The sequence below is a fragment of the Anser cygnoides genome, chromosome 5, assembly GCF_040182565.1.
Source record: "Anser cygnoides isolate HZ-2024a breed goose chromosome 5, Taihu_goose_T2T_genome, whole genome shotgun sequence".
Taxonomy (NCBI): Eukaryota; Metazoa; Chordata; class Aves; order Anseriformes; family Anatidae; genus Anser; species Anser cygnoides.
Window position 1 is genome coordinate 39,630,650 of NC_089877.1, and position 21,953 is coordinate 39,652,602.

At 39.1% G+C, this 21,953-nt stretch overlaps 1 protein-coding gene across 4 annotated transcripts in view; it reads right to left on the reverse strand.

Annotated features, from left to right (window-relative positions):
• Nucleotides 1-4,689: 4,689 nt before the first annotated feature.
• Nucleotides 4,690-21,953, reverse strand: part of LRP5 (LDL receptor related protein 5) — a 170,364-nt gene continuing 153,100 nt past the window's right edge. For 3 of the 4 annotated variants that reach the window (XM_013185662.3, XM_066997956.1, XM_048059682.2), the window contains exons 18-23: nucleotides 20,400-20,636; nucleotides 19,575-19,685; nucleotides 17,856-18,092; nucleotides 15,278-15,417; nucleotides 12,365-12,462; nucleotides 4,691-11,732 (exon numbers count right to left, since the gene is read on the reverse strand). In XM_013185662.3, the coding sequence (XP_013041116.1) occupies nucleotides 11,471-11,732; nucleotides 12,365-12,462; nucleotides 15,278-15,417; nucleotides 17,856-18,092; nucleotides 19,575-19,685; nucleotides 20,400-20,636 (1,085 nt within the window). In that variant the 3' untranslated portion in view covers nucleotides 4,691-11,470. Of the gene's footprint in view, nucleotides 11,733-12,364; nucleotides 12,463-15,277; nucleotides 15,418-17,855; nucleotides 18,093-19,574; nucleotides 19,686-20,399; nucleotides 20,637-21,953 lie in introns of all 4 variants that reach the window. The other variant, XM_048059683.2, reaches the window with a different exon arrangement.

The window sequence follows — 21,953 nt, forward strand, 5'->3', positions numbered from 1 at the left end:
GCTTGGTTGTATGTGTGGGGGTTGATTTCAATGGGGAAGGGTCAAGAAGAGTTAATTTTTAGATAATCAAACATTCACATCTAAGCATATGTAGCAGTTACAAATAGAGAGAAAGAAAATACATGTAGAGATATGGACATATTAGAACAAGTCCAGAGGAGGGCCATGAAGATGATCAAAGGGCTGGAGCACCTCTCCTATGAAGACAGGCTGAGGGAGCTGGGGTTGTTCAGCCTGGAGAAGAGAAGGCCCTGGGGAGACCTTGCAGCAGCCTGCCAGTGCCTAAAGGGGGCTGCAGGAAAGCTGGGGAGGGACTCTTTGTCAGGGGGTGTGGTGACAGGACAATCAGTAATGCTTTTAAACTAAAAGGCAGGTAGGTTTAGATTAGATATTAGGATGAAAGTCTTCACTCAGAGGGTGGTAAGGCCCTGGCCCAGGCTGCCCACAGAGGCTGTGGAAGCTCCATGCCTGGAAATGCACAAGGCCAGGCTGGATGGGGCTTGGAGCAACCTGGGCTGGTGGGAGGTGTCCCTGCCCATGGCAGGGGGTTGGAATTAGATGATCTTTAAGGTCCCATCCAACCCAAACCATTCTATGATTCTCTATATGTGTTCTCAAAAAAAGGACAGCACAGAAGTGAGGGACAGGGAAGTCCATGTGTATATATATAAACATAGATAAATATAGATAGACGCTGTTTTCAGCAACACCAAAGAATCAGTTGTCAGAACTGTTTAAACACCAAGCAGTAGGCAGGAGTCACATCATTGGGTAAACTAATGCCTTTCTGTTAGAAATGAAGAGCCAAACACAGGCCGCTCCAGGCCAAAGGACCATGTTTTCTACAGGCAGGTCAGGTGCTTGCATACTTCCTGTTAGAGACAAGCAAAACAGTCTACATGGGAGAAATTATTCCCAGCTGCTGTCAAACATCACAGTCTGTAAACAAAAGCAGCCCAAAATGCCTGCACTTATGCTGTGGTTGATGACAAGGATAGGAGGAAAGACATGTTGAGGATTCACTTTACTGTGTCTCTTCTCCCTGAAATGCTAAATCATCCCCATGCCCTTGCCCTGGCACCATGCAGATGTCTGCAAATAAGGGATATAAGGACAGCATTTGTTTGTTTGTTTTTGTATAAGATCCTTTGATCCTCCTGGGTATTTGCATTTTCCCGATTCTCATCTCTGGATTTGCAAACCTTCTGTGTTTACCTCCAAAGAAGAAAATGTATGAGTGATTAACTTAGTTCTAAAAAGCCAAACCGGTCTCATGATAGTGAAACATAAGGGTCACAGGACAACACGGTTCTTTGGATACCAGACTACCTACTTGCCAGTAGAACCCCCCTCATTGTCACTGGATGACCAAATATTCCCATCCCCACCTTCCAGATCTGCCACTAAAATGGAGGATTGGGGTTGTTCATCCTTCTTTTGAGGATTTTTCAATGATACGATTTTCAATCTGATCTCCCCCAAATTGTATAGTGGTCATGAGATTTTTCACATCCATTTTCCTGTTCTGATATTGTTTCATTAAACCTGGAACTCAGATTCTAATTGTTCAATTTTTCTTTATAAATCATCTTTATCATTCTCAGACACCCTCCAACAGCAACATAGAAGTTTGATCAGACCTTCCTTTTTCTTTGCCTAATTTATTTTTCTGGCATTAATGTCAGCCCACAGATTGTTCCCAAACATTAGCAGGGTCAGAGCAATTTGATCAGGTCCAGTCCTGACTACAGGACAGTCCCTTCCAACACCCCTTCAGACATCTCCTCCAAGGCATTCCATTTATCGTTAGTCATTTTGTGCCTGCTATCCTTCCCAGTATGCCAAAAATGTCACAGCACAACAGGGTTCTTTGGATACTAGACAACAAAGTGGCAATGAACTGAGTGCCAAGTAGCAGCAATTCTATTGTAGCAGTGAGCCTTAACTACACAAACATCTATATCTAAGCAAAATGTAAATGATTTAAGCATAAGCATCCTAAGCAACATGCAAACAATCCAAACATGAGTGTACTAAATGAAATGCAAAAAAAATTAAGTATAAGCATACCAAAGCATAATAAAGCTGGGAGAAAAGCACATGTCAAATTGACAAGAGCTGGCTCCTTTAATGATTAATCTCACCCACTGATGAGCTATAGTCAGGGGCGTTGTCAACCTCTCCCATTCTTCATCACGTTGGATGAGATTCCCCCTCATAGTTACTGGATCAGGCACCAAATAAATTGCTGCTATAGCTACACAGACAAAGTTGCTTAGCAGAGATGCTGTTTTCTTCAGTGCACACACATACCAAAAAATATATATACACATATATGTAGTATTACTGCAATGAAGGCTTATTGTAGGATTCAAGAGTCAGCTGTGGTAGGAACAATTGTAAAGCTATCTTCCTGTATCAATCTGCCTGTATGCCCAATGGTCCTTTTAACAAGGCTGATGCAGCCTTAAAGCAAAAGGGGAAATAATCTGGGTTCTGCATCAGGACCCTGAAAATTGTATTCTGTTCCTGGATCTTCCTTTTACCCCATCTTGAGCAAAACATTGAGCCTTTGTGTGCCTGTACATGGCACACCTGCTGAGCTATCACATTTGGTCCATGGGTGGTTGGTTATGGGTTTCTGGCCTAGACTGGCTTTGTACTTTAGATGCCTGTAACATGATTTTGTTAATATATACATATCACTGTTCTTTCCTGCGCATGCTTTATCTCCTCCCCAGCCTTAAGGTACTTAAAAAAAAAAAAAAACCTTTTGTCTCCAAGTATGAGTTTCAGACACTACGATGCTAGAGATTTTTGAAATCCAAATACAGATTCTAATTTTAAATTTCTCTGCAGCTCCAAGTATTGCTGACACGCAGATACATACAGCTTTACAGATACGTCATTTGTTGTTAGAACTATTACCTTGTGATAGGATATGTCTGTGAAATGGGATAAGTTATGTCTGTGTTAGCAGAACAATTCTGCCATAACTGCAGGCTTTGATCTCCGATGGATGTTCTTTGCATATTTGGGGGGATTGACTGCTCTCTCTAGCCTGTTGACGTACCTGACGTGTCTTTGAGGAACCTGTCTCATGGATACCTGGAGTATTTCCTTATCCTTTTTGATTTATGTCTTCTACCTAATCTTTGTTTCACAGTCAATTCTCTGTCACTCCACAGTTACGAACTAACAGAACTGCTTATTCTTATAAATCCTCAGTCTTTCTGTGAAATCACAGATGCACTGAGACCTGTGGAAAAACAGACACTTAATGATGATAACTCAGCTTTACTTTGTCAAAGATTAGCAGACGCACTGAGTTTCACTTACGTTTATGTAAACATCACAGACAGAAACTTGTTTTATAGACAGAAAAAGGACCTATGAGGCAATAGGTCAAACATTATATAGAATTTAAGTTGATAGTAGCTAAACTACTTCACTTGTATGAGAGAAATGCTGGTAATGCTGAAGATTTCAGTCTTTGTAGACACCTAAGTTCCTGAGTTTTGGAAGATAATACAAGTATAAAGTGTTTCTGGGTTTTTGTTCATTCATGTAGGAGAGAATTATGAATTGTCTGATCTCTTACATTGCATGCTACAGAGTATCCCCCCATGCAGAGAAAATACCACATAATAATCCTGTCTAGTTTTAAATATTAAGAAGTATATAATTAGACAGATTCCTAAAAACAAAAGCGGTTGCTATAATATGAGAGAGAAAATGCTACTCCAATTAATAACCAAAAACCAACCAAACAAATCACTAATCCGTTTTCAAAAGAAGTAATTCAAAGCATTTGAAACTACTTTAAATGATGCAGAACATAGAAAAGAAGTGAGAATTCCTTTTAAAATGACTGCTACTTACCTTCTTCAGCCAGAGGTAACCCTTTAGCAAAACTGGAAGAGAAGATGCTGTCTCTTTGTCAGCAGCCCTCTCCATAGTTTTATGAACAAGGTGGAAAGTCAGCCTATGCCTCTTCAAGTTTCTTTCCCCAACCTTAGCTGCAGTCATGTCTCACTGAGGTTACGGCAAGGAAATACAATCCTCTCTGTTTTAAGACCGTGGAACTTTTGTCCCTACACCTGTTGGTCATTTGACAGTGCCTGAGCTCTGAAAAGCAGTTCTGGGGTCTGATGCAGATGGTCTGAGCGATTCTAAGCATTTCCAGTGAACACTATTTCTCACAATGCCCATGTCACGACAGCGGGCTCCCAAGAGCACATATTACTCAGTCTTTTTCAACCCAACGCTAACTCCTGAGTCTCTAGGTCTGATCCTCTAAGTAAGTTTATTATCAAGGAGAAGTGGGCTTCTGTTCAGTTTGGCTTTCATTTTAACTGCACCTGCCTGAAAAAAATACGTTAAAAAAGAAAAAAAAAATACAGATCTCATCCAGTCTAGCAAAACCACAGAGGTTATTGCTATGAAGTGCGACTTTTTTTACAAGGTAACGATGCCGACAATGTTGTGGTAGACTCTATAGTGTGCTAACAATTGTAATCTTAAAGACAATCAATTTTCCAATCAACCTCTTCACCTCCTTGCTCTATATATTTTAAAATGAAAACAAGGACAGAGCAACACTATCCTTACCAAACAGTATCTAAAACAATTGTGATACACTGGTTAGTTGTCTCTACTGTAGATGATGAAACATCATTGTTCATAAAAAGAGCTGCTAATTGAATCTTTTAAAAGTATTTATTATAAAACAAAATCCACAAAATCTATAGTACAAATGCAGAATCTGTTATCCTTACATATATTTATACAAAATATCAGTTACTTCAAACAAGACTTCAGTTTTGTTAACATAAAGAAACATTGCAGTTTCATGACCAGAAAATTGTTGATGTGTAATTGTCTTAAGTGAGGAAAGCCTCAAAAGAAATTTTTCTTAAGACTTTACCACTAGGTTCATTTGTATGCTGGAAGGCCATATTTGGAAAAACAATTGGTAAAGACTTGCTGTAACACAATAAATGGCTTTAATGAACAGTACTGCAGTGACAATCTGAAAATAATGTCAATTTAATCCCCAAATACATAAGTATCACTTGTTAGCATTTCTTTTTAATGTTATGTACTTAACAGGTGTCAAGATTGCTGTTGAAACAGATACGAATATATAAAAGTCCACTTGAAATAATGCATTTGAGACAAATTCTGATCTAGTACAAACTTAAGATAAATACGCTCAAAAAAAAATCAAAAGTTGTCAGCTTTCACTTCCACTTGAGGCTGTATGTATTTTAACTGAGGAGAACCCTAGCAGTAACATGATGCTGTGTTAGAACCAGGGGAGTATAATCAACGTATGATTCTGGGGACATTCGTGATTTAAGGCTTTACTTCTTTCCCCAGTCAATGTCTGAGCTGTTTAAAATACACAAGGCACTTAAGTATTGGGTTTGCTTGTCCTTTGTAGTAACAAATTCTACAAAATGATACACATAAATCTGTAATTATTAGGCTTTTTGCAGAATACACATTTTAATATAAATATAAAAAAGATTGTGTGGGTTTATCATAAAAATTCTTGGTAGTCTTTGTATATTCATGTACATTTACAATAGCAGCAATTACAATACAATTAGATAAGTAAGAAAGCAGTCTGGGTTAGAGTTTTTCTTTATGATGCCCTCCAAATGTCACATCCAACAGCAAAGCAGTCCTCCTGTTTTCAACAGCTTTTGTTTTTATCTCTTTAGGCTGATTAATTCCATTTACAACTATTGCAGCTGTAGTTGCAACTAAAACTCTTCCATACTTATTTACACGCTGCAGGATCTCTGTACAAACCAAACTGGAACATTACTCCCTTTGTCAAACGGAGCTACCCTGGGAATGCTGTCACAAGAGCAGCATTACTCTTTTCTTAGAGAAACGGGCATCAGTGGGAGTACTTGCTTTTCAAAGACGTGAATGCTGGTGAATTGGGCTGTCACTGTGGCTGTCAAAAGTCGCTTTTCTCCTCTGATAACTCCTTCAAGTCATGTCCTCTGCATGTATTTTGTGAATATAAAACGTCCCGTTTAGGAATGGGGATTGCGGTCTTTTAGCCACCAGGATTCTGGAGAGAACCAAGCCCCCGACTCCTGAGGTGAGCTGCAATGAGGGCTGTGGGTTGTGCTGCAAACAGCCAAGGTAGGCTGACTTGCTGCCTCGGGCAGCTGGGAGCATGGTCAGCATGTGGCACACGAGGAATTTTGTTGTGGAATGCAGGAGCCGTTTGTATCAGACTGGTTTCCATCATTCCTATCAGTAGGCTCATTTAAAATCAACTTTTCCTTTCCCCCACTCCCAACCCCTTGCCCAGGGGTTATGATTTTATGTGAAGAGACCCACAGCATAGTTGGCCAACTGCAAAGTAAATGTAGTAAATAAAAGATCCCCTTTACAAAAAAAAAAAAAACTTTTGTAAATTGTTTTCTGGAGGGAGAGCTAGCAGACGTGACAGCACTGAAAATACCTATGTATAAGACTATTTCTTTTAACATTTCATAAATATCTTGAGGTGTTTATCTAAACTCCTCATAAATGAAGAAAGGGCTTTTTACATTTAATGATGAAAAGAAAACGTTGCAACGCATAATGGAAGAGTAACAGAACCAGCAGGCACTTTCAGCATTTAGGACACAGCCTTCCCTGAGTCTTTTACAGAGAAGTCAAACTTCTGGTGAGGACTGCACTCAACATTTATAATGCACTCATAACTGAGCATGGAAATAACTGAATATGTGATCTGCAAACGACTGTCATCTTTGACTGTGCCTTGTCTAAGGCTCAGTCCAAATAACGAAGTTTATAAAATGTCCCTCAGCACTGTAGCAACAAACATGTTATTTCTAACTCAGGGCGCCATGCCAGGCACTCTTGTGTGTTATTAATTATTGGGAACATGCCTGCCTTCTGTTTTCATTTCCTGACATTAATGGATATCACTTGTAGTACAATTATAAGCACAACTACTCATTTGGAGTGACTGAACACATACCCCAACAAAATGACTGACATCAGAAAAGATCTGCTTCTGATAATGCTTGAAGCAAACAAGATACAACTTTTGTGAAGTCTGACTGACCACACTCATAAAGTACTACAACATGCTCCACAGGCTCTAATGAAGGGCAGCAATAGAGTTCTCTCTAGTAAAGGGATCTACCCTATGGCCAATGGAGAAATGTTCGTGGGATTGACATCAGCCCATCATGACAAGCCCCTACTGAGTGCTGCTGCCTCCAAATCCTTGTTCATTGCTGTGCCCAGACACTTAAAGAGTTTCAAAAGCCCCAGAATCCAACTATGACTAGTTGACCCCCATAAAAATGGAAGAATATGAGTCTTATATCTAGCGTATGACCTTCTAAATATCAGACTAAATATAGGTCCAGGGTAAATGGGCTTGGACCTGCAGATCTCCAAAAAGCCTATCCCAGCTGTGTGGGACATGTTGAAGAGAGAGAGACCATTTTGTTGTTACATTGAGAAGAATCAGAACTTTAAGGGAGTGCTTGCACTCTTTGCAAACCAGAGTGATCAAACTTTATTACCAAAAAGTCAAACCCATTATTGAAAAGAAGAAATTTTTCGATTATTTCACCTTTCCTCTTTAGATCATGATGATAATGGCACAACTTCATTTTTTGGGACATTTTGTACTCTGACATTACTCTGAAGAAAACAGTTTGTTGTACATACAGACTTAATCTTAGCTTGACTGCTCTTTGGCAATCTGTCCAAGCAGGCAAATTGAAACACTAAAACAACTAGGCAATGCTAACAAAGTTTCCTCAAAATCATCCAGCAGTGGTGAACGAATCAATGACACCCACTGTAAATTTCAGGGTGCGGTGTCTGTTGATCAGTCCAGCTGAAGTCCATCCATAATTTACACAAATCCTTTGCTTGAAATTAAAGGATACTTCAGTACTGAAGACCATGATTTAATTTTAAGTCTGCTTATTTGCCTTACAGCTTCACACTGCTGCTACATCTGTTCTGCAAACAGGACAAAGACAAAGAGAAGATGTCCCTAGTAGCAGCTTTTATGACTGCACTGGAAGGCAAATCAGCTGCTAGGACATCTGTCCTTTCAACGTGACACAGAATCAACCCGATCATTTGCCTATCACTAGCTGCCATCCAGACGCTGTTCTATATTACATCCTGAGCTGCTTTAAGTGGTGATATGTAGTCATAATGGGCTTGGAAAACATTTGAATAAACTGATACAAGTACTCACAATTCACACAGCTAGTCTAGTCGCATGCATCCCCCTGCAGATTCTCAGGGCAGAACTCCTGGGATATTTCAGCCTGCTTTCTCAGACTACATTTTTGCAGTAGTAGAATTATGCTTAAACCTCAATTAGACAGCGCTTCCCCACTTACTTCCTGTTTAGCCCCGAAATGCTACAATTCATCATATGCATTCAGTAATTCCATGCAACTCTTTCCCTCGTCCTGATCTAGAAGAAACTAGCATCTGTTTTCGAAGTTTTAGCCAGAAAGCTCACAGGATAGAAACCACGCTTCACTAAAAACTCGTTGGGAGATAGTTCTGGGGAGAAGCAGCTCCTCTCATTCAAAAATATATTTTCTGACACCAGGAGTGCATTAATCCTTTTATAGTAGATACCCTACAGCAATCAAAAGTAATATTTTAGTATTTAAATGTTTTGATGCTAAATTTGCATACAAGTTCTTTTTAGAAAGGCTTTTAATCAATAGTATGGAGCAGAGTGGAACTTAGATTCTGATCACAAAACCTCAAGTCCCTCAGATGAAGTAATTTCTCAGCAAATATCAGCAGCAAGAGAATCTGAACGTCCAACTGAAATAAGAGACTTAATTCATTCATGCTTAGTTCATTCCATTCAGAAAGTGATTGCTTCCTACTGAATACCTAAGGTCCAAAAGAATTTGACCCTTAAGACAGTTTAACTCTCAGCACAACTGCTAATTTTCAAGGATTCAACTCCAAACTTTGTACTAGGATACAAGATGAAGTGGTTAGGATTGCTACAGTTGTGGCTCTTTAAAATGACCAGTGGTTTAATTAAAAAAAAAAAGGTAATTTTTCATCCAGTGTCATCACAAGAACACAGGAAAATTAATATGATGTGGTTCTAAGCTAGGACTGTAACATGAAACAGTTAATGCATTCACTGTAAGTGGCAAATGGTTATGCACAAAACTACAGATGATGTGAAATTAGACCAACTGCTCTAACACAGGACAAGTATTCCTTCATATGATTGATGTGATACATAAAATATCTGTGAATCTAAAGTCATGATTTAGTTCACTGAAACACGATCACATGAAAGCGCTCTTTTGTTTTACCAAATCATTGACACATTTTCAGAGATCTGCCAAGTCATCCTAAGAGTAACAATCTATGACCTTGTCTCTCCTGGCATGCTATAGTTACTAATGTTGACAGGGGATAGGAGAAGATAATCCATTCTTAAACTCCGAACTCCAATGCTGTATTCTCCAATTCTGTATTTTTCTCCACAAAGAAAATGGTGGGCATCATCTTTGTGCCAAACGTGAATCTCAGAAGTGAAAGTTTAGCCGTGAAGGTAATAAAAGCTACTTAAAAAGTTTCAGTAATACACCGGTGCCAGCACAAATATTATCCTTGAGCAATGTAGGTTGGAAGACAGATCTGCACTAACAAATCTGGAAACACAAACTGGATCAGAACACTGTGGTCCCAGCTCCTAAGACCCCAAACCAAATATGAATTAAATTCAAAAAAGAAAAATTTTTCGTCATTGCCAACAATATTAAGGCTGTCAAAGACCTAACACATCTATTATTCAGCAGCTGCAGAAACAGGTGCAGGTCTGCATATTCAGATCTTCCCTCAGATGTCCAGGTAGGCACTCACATTGTCATCATCAGAGCTGGATTTTATCATCATCAGAGCTGGATTTGTGAGTGACATGCAATACCCAATCCTTGTTGTTACAGCAAGAGAAGAATCAAAGCAGAAAAAAATCTCCGATATTGTAAAAGGCACGGATTCTAGCCCCCCATTCACAAAGGGGTTTTTTGGTAGGAGCTGGAAGCATGAGCACTTCAATGATCGTGGTGTCCTGAGGATACAGGAGTTTGTTGTTTTATTATTATTATTTTAAGAGAATCAGAAGTATGTCTTCTCTAATTCCTGTGCTTTTTATGTTTCTAAACCTGAACTAATTTGGTGGAAAATTTTGATGACATGACTAAATTGTTCAAATGGCAGGCGTTTTGTTTTTGAGCTAGGCAGGTAACGTTTTCTACAAACACAGATTAATAAGCAACAGCTTTCTCATTTAAATGAACACAGGTCACCATATCATCCCACTTTGTGAAACGAACATCAAAGACGAAGCAATTCTTTGATCAGTTCAACACAGGTAAACACCTCAGAGATGCAGCACAGTGAATTACTGGACTTTCGGGTAAAAACTGAAGTACCGCTGGTTTTTGAGAAGCAGCTGACTATCACAGCTCCTTCTCACACAAGTCACCAAAGCCTCACAATGAAGTGGCTGCTAGAAAAGGATGAAGGAGCTTGGTTTCATCACCATTAAAATGGCGAGTCTGAGCAAAGCTGCAGCTCATCAGGCATTTCTCTCTGCTGAAAAGCTATGTCAAGAGCCCCTTGATCTCTGTGACAGGTCAGTATAACTGCTTCTACTACCACGCATTCAAAGTGGGGAACTGACTGGAGCTAAAATAAGCTTTTTGGGGCTGGATATATTTCTAGCTAGAATCAGTTCCAGAACTGGCAACATGCACTGTTGGCATGAGTTAGGACACAACTGGGGGCATAATTAAGCTGGAAGGTTTGGCTAAAAGAAGGGTTCTTTTAGTTCAGTGCTGAGCAAATGGAGAGCGAGGTTCAAAATCCAAGTCTCCATATACAAGTTCTGCTCGGAAGCATTCAGCTCACTTGAAATAGGAGCATCTGACAGTGGTACTCTTTGCACGTTTTGTCCCAGTGGTGGAGAAAGGATGAGATACTGACAAACAATTCTATTTAAGCATGTCTTCTCCAAGAGTATTAGTCTTTCTTTAGTGTTCTCCTCCCACAAGCCACTTAACTTTCTTTTTTCACATTAGTAAAAATAATTACACACATTTTGCGTATAAAAAGGTGACAAAATCCAAAAAAGCTCAACATCCCCCACCCACCCCCCAGTCCTTTGGAGATTAAGTCAGTTCCATGATTTCAAAAGGCAAATATGGCACAAAAGAATGGAAATTAAGTTAAAAAAATCAATTTTATAAATATTCTTCCTCTGTACAATTTTCACAGCCCCATCCCTCCCACCCATTTTTATTCACATTTTAAAAAAAAATTCCCACCCCTATTTAACTTTAAATCATAAAATATATATTTTAAATCTGTTCATATTTAAAAATATTTACAGGAAAAGTTCCTTCTGTTGAGGTCATGAGGAGTCTGTACAAGGAGAGGGTGGAGGGGGGTAGAGGTGAAAATAGCTTCGTTCTGTGGCAGGAGACGGAGGGCAACTTTCTTCTGCCGACATATACTGGCTGCGAGGTGTGGGTGGAGGGGGATAAGGGTCTGAGTCTGAATTTAAATCTATATAGTATTTGTTGGCCTTCCATCGGCTGGTAGTATAGTCACTGTCACACACATCTGTGCTGCATGGGGTTGTGGGTGGAGCTATCCCTCGTATAAGGTAAGGCCTGCAAAGAAAATGCACAGGCATTAGTTGTAGTTTGGGGAAAAGGAAAACAGAGATTGAAAAAGAATTTGTGTTCCCAGTCAAGAGAGCTCTTTATTCATCCTGTATGCACATAACTCTGGCTTTGATAGAAACCAACAAGAAGTACTTGAACTGTGCTAAATTTGAATGGCACAGTCACCCACAGCCAGCAGAGCATTATGACAGTCCCTGACCAGATGGATCTATAGATCTGGACAGCCAGAGAAGACCACCGTGACCATTTAGTCCAGTCACTAACAAATAGGTCAAACCACCAGAGTTTTAACAGAAAACACCAGAATTCTCTACACAGGATGCTAAGGCACCATAACTAAGCAATATATACATTGCACATGTTTTATTCTTAATCAGCAACACTGTGTTGAAAGGTGTTAAACCCTGTTATGTCAAAAAAAGATGCGAATCCATTGTTTAAGGTCACAGCTGGCATAATCTCAATTTGAATGGTCATTTATGAGCAGAGGGAAAGGTGGCATTTTTACCTTGTTCAAAAAAAACCCAACAATGTACAAACAAGAACATTTTGCTTAAGATCCAAAACTAAAGGACAGGTCAACGAAAATTTATCAGGTCTTTTTATCTGAGCTGTACCTGTAAGATCTCGTGGTTGAAGGAATGTTTGAGGAATAAAACATCTCTGCATTATACAGGGAGCGATCAGTAGCCGGGGACGGAGGTGGGTTCAAGATCTAGGAAAAATAAAAAGCAATATGTAAGTTTGAGTTCATTATACAACTCTATTTATTTTGAAAATACTACTCATGTCTTCAACAGGTCACTCTACCTTATTTTACTTTCCTCTCCTTGCTGTTTGGGTAGATTAATGCATTTTTTTTTAAAGGTCACCTAAGTTCACTGTGAGAGATTACTCTGGGCTTAGGTACACTGCAGGTCTTGTGTGTTCTCGTGGTAAAGGGAATTTCCTTCCTTGCTACGCTCATTGTGCTGCTGGAAGGCTGACGTAAAGCTGGAAACTGGACCCAATTTTTCTGAATGTCAGTGCAGTTCCTTGGACGTAAGGACTGACATCATCCTCAGCAAATGCTAATAGGAAATAAAGTCTGTTCCACCCCCAGGTCTTAAACTTACCACCATACAATAGCAGGGTCAGGAGGCCCAGTTTGGCACAGTTCACAATGCAAAGAGCCTAGGAGCTAAGAAATAGTTACAGCCTGCCCTAGCCTGTATGTGCATGTACATGATTGTTTTCATAGATTAAGGGTTATCAACAGCTTGTTATGATTCAGGATAAATATAACCCCTTTAGGGTTCTTACCCCTCTAGCAGGAAGCAGAACCTGTGACATGACCAGCAGGACAGTGGCCTAAAACTACGGAGAGTGCTTCATCCCTTCCAATGCAGAAAACCATTGCATCGCTGCTGATGGCAAGGCCTTGCTACTGTTGTGAGCATCTTCTGAGCAGCCTCTCTAGGGCATTCTGCTGAGCTACAGCCTGCCACAGTAACTGTGACAGCATCCTTCCTCAGCCTCTGTCCTTCTCTCATAGTAATACTGTAAGATCATTGAAGTAGAGATCATCCTTTAGGTCTTCACTGTGCGGTGTCTATCAAAATGACTCCTGGCCATTGAGCTGAGCTCATCAGCACCCACAATAATACTGATAATGTGACTAATAATGTCAAGCCCTGCATCCAGACTTCATGTGAAGGCAGACAAGCTTGAATACCACACATTGCCAGCTGTGGGGGATGATAACTAATTGCCCCAAGAATCTCTTCCAGAACTCTACTTCTGAATCCTCTTGATCTATCCTGACCTGCATCAACACCACTCCACATTCAAATAAAATACAGCAAAAAGTGTCAGCCAGGATGCCTGTGGCCAGGTTCTCAGATATATAAACTGGCATAATTGCCAATTCTTCCCTAGTCTGTATCAGACTATCCATCAGTGCTACTAAGGTGTATTAAACAAATATTGGGCAGTAAGGGGAAGCCAAAACATCTAGATGCTCAGACCACTTGTTTTTGTTGTTAATGTGAAGCTAGGTAATTAGTTACCAGGTAGAACTGACCAAAACATTTGGATCAGCAGTAGCAAAGCCCTCACAACAGCCTCTGTATAAGAATCTGGCACCCCACCTTTCCTAAACAAAAGGCTGATATTGTCCCTGAAAGTCCTGGCTCACAAAGCCCTGAACTGAAAGGATGGAAGAAGAATTCCCAGTAGCAACCAGGTTAGTTTAGGCCAGCAGCCTAATGGAAGAGTCTGGGACAAATGTAGATACTATATAATGGCAGAGCCGGGATCAGCTTTTGGGCTACTTTTGTCTTTCAAGATTTAAGATTTTTTCTTTTAAATAAATCCACCTACATTTTTTCTATTCATCCTTTTTAGTGTGGCACTGACACAACAACCATGTACTAGCATGAAATTGTTCAGGAAGTTTCAGAGATGCTGGTGAAGCATGAGACAAACTAAATTAGGAGGCCCGCTGAATTCCAGTATCTGCTAGCCATGACTAGCTTGGCTTCAGTGAGAAGGTAATGTAGAAAATAAGTCTAACCAATTTTACCTTTTCAATTAATAAGCTCACAGTCGTCTCTCCTCCATCTTTACCCTTCTTAAAGGGGAGAGAACATGCTTGTCACTAGGCAAAACACTATCAATCAAAATGTCCATATGTAATATAACAGTTTACATGTAAACACAAAGGCACATACACCCACACAACATGTAGGCTCCCAATTAAACACTAATGAAAAACCACCTCAGTAGCTAGAAGATTAATATTACAAGCTTGTGCAAACAAAAGTGAATGAATTTCCTGCTCAAAAGCACTAAGGAAAATGTCATATGACCAAATACTGGCAATGAGTAAACTTTGATCTCTCCTATATATTCTTAGAGCTTCTTTTCCATTCATACTGTACATCTTTGAACTCAAGAAATTGATTTGGGGACTAAAATTCTGTCACTTCCAACAGTTAAAAGCCAGAAACAGGTTAAGTTATAGCTAAAAAAACACTAATATAACCACCTCTTCTAGTACCAGGATTTTCTCCCAGTGTGAACACTTGGTTCTTTGAATCAATAATCAACACTTCAGGTAAAGAGCACGCTGAGCTTATTTCTTATGCATTTTCATTCTACTCCTTGTCTTTTCATTCCATGTGTGCCTGCTGTATTATACAGCACAAAATGTCATTGGGCCACTGACATCAGAGTTCACACAGAGCAAAAGAGGTGCAAAGATATCTCCAAGGGAGTCAAGACAGAAGAACAGAAGTGCCCAGGAACAACCCAACTGAGTATCACTCTAATAACAAAACGTTTTAGACATCATATAGCATTGTGTAACCTTGGTGAAATACAACAAAACTCTTTTGTGAAGTTGAGCAGGTGTTGGACTCGGCCTGTATTTTTCATAAACAGTACCACCCAAGAACAACTGTTATTAACTTCCTATGTAGTAGCAAAAATTTTCATCTTCGTTTTCTTGAGAAGTGGATCTAATTCACATCTATATTTTCAAGACACACCTGAGGGTAGAAAGTGGCTTTAGTGCTGGATGAGCTACTAGAAGAAGCTCCAGTAACGTGATTTCTGTCATACAAGGGGGCACCACTGCTTCCTCCCATGAGGCTCATGGAGCTAATCATAGACTTTCCACAAGAGATGCCTGCAGTGAAACAGAGACAAAAGCAAGGTTAGGTAAACCACAACTTCATCTACCGATGCAAAACAGAAAACAAGTCCACAGCTTGGCAAACCCATGCAACTCGGTTGTCACTTTTGGAATGATCTTTTATATAAAAACTTCAGGATCACAAGGAACAACATATTTTCAGTTTTATATTATGTAAAGAAAACATCTCATCCTCAGATCACCTATTGTGTCTCTGCAGCAGCGAACTCCTCACAAACAACTATCACCGTCTGCTGAGGAAGGAATCTCTAGAACAGTTGATCCAAACTTTCCACAAAATCGTTAATTAAGAAATTTTCCAATTAAACAAACTCATGCATTCGCAAAAAACAATCAAAACAAAAAAAAAACAAAACATTATACATTGCCCAAGAGAAACAAGGTAGAGACCTACAAAGTTTTCATTTTTTTTCATTTCCATCCAAAGAAATTCAACTGCAAATTCATGAACAAGAGCAAAAAATAATTATTCTTACTGAAAAAAAATAATAACTGCTTAAACTGAAAATCAACAGAAGAAAAACGAAGGAAATCTGAGTGACAGGAAAAGGGGAAGAAAACATCCTCCAATCTGTTTAATTCCGTGATGCACTTAAATCAGGCAATGGATTTTCAGCTTCTTCCTGTCAGAATATCCAGTGCTAATGAAAGAGTTTAGTTTGGAAGTTTTCAGAAATTTTTGAGACTTGGGACATATACATTACAAGCAGAGTGACCGTTTGTGAGCATCATTTATGGCCACTTAGCTTTTTTGAAATGCCATGCTATTAATAAATTATGTCTTCTCTTTAGAATTAACATCAATGGTAAGATTTTTCAGCTGTTGTAATTTGTCGCAACAATACAGAGAAAAATCTATGGCAGCAGGATTAGGAAATAAACCCAACAAATATGAACAGGGATCAGAACGACAGCTTAGATCAGCACCCACAGTGCTACAGATTAAAAACCACTAATACTTTCTTTAATTAAAAAAGCTTTTATACGAAGTCCAATTCAGAACACCACTGCAAAGATTTCACCTGCAATGATTTCATCCTCAAATTTTATTTCCTACCACAAAACCTCTTAATAACCATAAAAGCATAGTTTAAACAGGAACAGCTGAGCACAGTCATTAAAAAGCAAGAAAGAGTATCTGGTTGTCTTCAAAATCATGGCTAGACGAAACCAACAGTTAGCACATCTCAAAATCTTGTTTATATGAAGAAATGACACATCTTTTCACTGGTCATTTTTCAGTTTATCATTTATCTGATTTTCAGCTGACAGGAAAAACAGACTAAGCACTCTGAAATATGGATTTCTTGCATTCTGACACTGTCTGGTAGGTTTACAGGTGACCATTTACTTTACAGCTTTCTGAATAAGAAATATTACTTCTCAGCTAGGAATTTATTATTTCCTCTATGAACAGTATATTTTACATTTGCAAAATCATCCAAAATACATCACTTAAGGGTTTACTCTGGGCTGTTATCTATTAGCTGAATATCCCAGCCTTTTTAAGTCCTTCAATCTCATCTTAATATCTGCATACAAGTCTCTGGATTGGTGTTTTGATTACTTTTCAAGGTAGAGAAGTTTTGCTGTTTTACAGATGGAGGACTGAGACACAGAGAGAATATAAATACTTTGTCCAAAACAAACAGGAAATTTATCTCAGAGATGGACTAAACCAGAGGGGATGTTTTCATTACATTTCAGGCACTGAGCAGCCAGACTGCAAAACCACACCCAGACTGCTTATGTTCTTCCACATTTGTTGTTTTAACTTTGGGGAGGGATGTTTAGCCCCTGCTTTTATGTATTACATTAGCCTAAGCTTCTTCACTTCTTTTCTCTGTTTCTTTCCACTGCGAAAGAACTTATCCACCCTGAGCACACAGGGGAAAGCTGTGTGAAGACCTTTGAATGTACAGGACAGAAACAAGGACATCGGAGTACAAGTCACAAAGAACAGAACAGAGCTCTCACTGAGACCTTGAATGGCACAAAGCATTCTTAAGTTTCCAATACTGTGCATGGTTCACTACTCTTCATAGTGTTTTGCAGGCCTCAAGTAAGAAGTATTATGCAAAACGCAGACTCCATTACATACACCAGAAAGTTAAAGGGGATGTTTTCACAGTCAAAATATTTTTATAGTTTCTATCTTTTTAGATAAATGTGTACATGCAGTCTAGGGAAAAAAATGTATTTGAAAATCTATGATTTTCTAGGTCCCTAGTGAACTGCATCTAGTAGTTCTTGCAAATCTCATCCAAATCACAGATTTACACCAAAACCACAGAGCAGATCAACAACACCATTTCTGCTCTTTGAAATCCCTGCCTCTAGGACTCTTAACCTGCAAAACCTGTAAAAAAAATATATCCAGACAATGTAATGATACTCATTAGGGTTCTTACCAGTAAAAGTGCCATGCTGAGAACTTCCTGGAGCAATAAAATTAAGAGGGACGTGAGGGGTTCCACTGACATACTCATGTGGAAAGGGGCTATTGGGCCCAGCATAGCGCTGACACACCACTCGCTGGCAAACAAAGTACATTCCTCCCATGACAAATAGGGACAGTATTATCCCGATGACAGGACCGATGGCACTGCTGTGGGGTTGTGGTTCATCTGAGGCTGGCTTTGTTTTTTCTGGAAAGAGAAGGAAAAAACAAGGAGGTTATTAAACATGGCAGTACATACGATGCTGTCCTGGAGCATGTGCAGCACATCAGTCAGCTCCCAGTCATTCACACAGTGTCTTTGAAAGTCTCTGCACCAAACTCAGGCATAACTTTATCTATTCTGATTTAACACACAAGACACCATGCCTTTCCTTACCCTCCATGTACTTAAAGAAGTCATAGCAAGCTACTCTCCTTTCTGTCTAGCAATTCTTCTTGTAACAGGATTCCTTATCATCTTGATACAATAACAGCCCACAGAGTTTTCTTTACTCCCCACCTTCAAAATCTGTTAAAGATATAGGACACTCATAAACATTAATTCCTTATCCATAGAGGAATCTGGTCTCCCAAAAGTCATTTGGACTAGCAATACCATTAAAAAAAAAAAAAAAAAAGAGTCCTCACTGGTGGGGAAAGCTACGATGGATCTCTTCCTACCTAAAATATCCCTTAAACAGAATACTTTTCCTTCCTAAAATGTCACTAAGTAACTTGTTTTCTAAAAGGAACCTTAAAAACTGGAGGAAAAGCACAACTCAAAATATCTTTAATACTTTCTACTTTTTATTTCTTTTCCTCATATACAGCCTAGTGTTACATAATAAAAAGTGCTGCAGTATTTGAGATGAGTTTTATACCTTATCTCCCATTGACTATGGGCAACACATTCCAAATTATTCCCAAATTCTTGCCTTTCAGTTGAAAGAAATGCAAAAGAACTGAAATTTGAGAAGGAAGATAAAGGAAATACAAAGATCTATCAAACTTTTAACAGCTCAACAAGAATTCATTTCTGTTTTACTTATTAGTGCGTAGCAGCTTTTATGTCAGCTGAGGACGTAACCTTTAAATAGGCAGATTAGTTCAGATATGATACCAGAAAAAAAGCGAAAACAAAATTAAAACATTCCCAAATTAGCTAATTTAATGCACAAAATTCTCAATTCTAGCTTTTTTTAAATGCAAGATCCTTATCCTGAAAGTAGCAATCATTTTTATTATCTACTTGACCTCTTTCCCTCTGTCAAGCACGAAACCACAGAATGCGCTGTGTCACAAAGTGTCCAGAAGAGACAGTCTTATGTCTGCAAAAAGACTCATTTAGATCAGTTAAGACCTAATTGTAGGACTGGATCCAATGTGCAAACAGGAAACAGCTGCATTAACTTGGCAGCACAAAAGTTTGCCAAGCGCATGTGCACACACACGCACAACAAAAAAAGTGGCTTTACAATATCCAGGGAACTGGGTGAGGGCTGTCAGGTAAATGAAAGACACTGGAGAATGAAAAGAAACGTGTTCAGTCTGAAATTTCCAACAGGAGTTGGAAAGACTCACTGGGTTTCCCTGAAGGAATATTCCTACGCAGAGCCTGAGGCTCTGCATATGGTTGCAAGGTATTACGCCTGAAAACAGAGCTCTTGAATCTGAAGCAAAGACATCTCACCACAAATGAGCTCATCAGATCCATCGATGCAATCTGGAAAGGAGTCACACTGTTGCTTCAGGAGGATGCACTGGCCACTGGCACATCGGAACTGATTGGGCAGACAAAGTGCTGCACAGAAAGAAAAGATTAATCATTTCTTGCATGGCAGCACCTTAAGAAAACCAAAACGTGAGATATGTCAAGCCACAAATACAAACAGGGAGGCACCAGAACACCTGCTTTGCTGCAGTAGGTAAAATGCAAGTCTGAATTTCTCTGATTCCTCCTTCTTCTTACACATCCTACTCAGTGGGACTAAAATAAAATTCTGATCCAAGTAACACCACATCCTTTGTCAATTTGGTCCCGTTGGGGCAAAACTGGGAATAAATCAGCAAGGATCTTTTACAATAATTAACAAAGTGTAACTGATCATCTGCCATTTAAAAAATGTAGTAACTCAATATATTATCAAACCTTATATACTCTATGCTATCTTATGGCACCCTATCAACTCTTACTCGGCTAACTGTTAAACTTCTTATCTATATACAGAAGCCTCCATTTCAGTAAAAAGGACGTGTTAATTAACTTTGGAATCTCTGTGATGTTAAAGCATATTGAATGATCAGTAAAGAGAGTTCTTATGAGAGCCAGTAACCAGCACCCCTGGAAGGTTCATTGTATAGAGGAAAACAGAATCATTTGATAGCTTAGCTAGGCTTATGGGTAACGCTTTTTTTCCCCATTTGAAACTAAAAATCATAAATGTACATCAGGAATAGTTAGAATCCCAAATAGGTGCTTATGTTAGAGCCAAGAGGTAAGGAAAATGAATCTTACTATCACAATCCACTTCATCAGATTTATCTTGGCAGTCAATTTCTCCATTACACCGCAGATGTGCATCAATACATTGTCCTTTCTCACACTGGAACTGGGATGCAGAGCATATGGGGCAACTATCTTCATCACTCTGGTCATCGCACTCTGGAAATCCATCACATCGCCATGCCATTGGGATACAGTCGATTTCTCCAGTTGCACAGGTAAATTGGTCTGGGGAACAAGTTGGAGGTTCTGGAGAAAGAGAAAACAAAGCACATGTGTGCATTCAATTTTAGCTCTTTTGACAGTGTAAAATGAGATGGACTTCTTCCACAGATGGAGAAAACCATGCTTATGCCTTCACTGAAGTTCTTCTGTAAAAATGCAAGCTATTTTTGAAGTGCTGCTATCCTCCTTCATTAAGGAGAAATGTTCAAGAATGAGACGAAGTATAATCAAGAGCTTGAAAAACACAAATGCAAGTAAAAATCCAAATGTGCTTGATTTTTTCAAAACCTTATGATTTCCAAGTTTCTGCGTTATGATTATTTGGTGTAGCAATACTGAGGACTGCAAATACAACCAGTGACCTGGCAGCTGTAGGTAAGATAAAGATCCCATATATACACATCAAGGTAGTTCTTGAATTAATTTTGATAGGAACATTCTGTTCGGATAATTCAACAGCCAGATTACTAGTTCTGTCTGAATCAAGAGCCACATATGATTCTATGATTTGCTGCATTATGGCTTCATTTGGCAGGCACAAGCTTGCGTTTAAAAGCTTGACAGGAGTGTTCACGAGGGTACATGGACAAATATTCTCCAGTCAAAATAGCTACAAATCTGTTTGGAAACACTTGCTATGGGCTGCTACTACTGCAGACCAGATAGATCAAAAAGCCATTGCAGGCTTACAGAAGGATTAGAATAAAAACAAACAAACAAACAAACGAAAACCAGAGACTGAAAGGAAGGCCCCTTAATTTTTACATTTATAGGAGATAAAGTAGTGGGATATAATCTCCCATAGGCCATGTTTTTTGTTTTTTAAAAAAAGCACAGCAACAAATATAAGTAGATTGTTTTATTTTCCCTCCTGCAGATGTAACTGCCACTACTCTGAAACCACATAGCATGTTGTGGTCATGGGAAAGAAAACAGTTTATAATAGAAAGGACTGTCCCACGGGAGATCAGAGCTCAGCCAGAAGAATGAAATCCACAGCAAAATGAGTACATAAAAAAGCCAAGACAACCAAAAGAGACAGATGATTAAACACGGGATACCACCCAAAAAATAAATATTTTTTCCCCATTTTAAATAAATAATTTTTCCCTATTTACTCTCTACAAGAGTAAGGTAACAATTTTCAAAAATCCTGGGACCGGGAGATCAAAGTCTAAAGGGAAAGTCTACCACATGGAAAGACAAGAGCTACCTTAATTAAAAAGGATTACAACTGAGTTTTTTGCCTCTCTCTCATTAACTAGACAGGACAGTGTTTCATGTTATCAGGCCAAATTCATTTGAAAGACTGTAGTGGTGTGGGAATCACATGCACAGTTT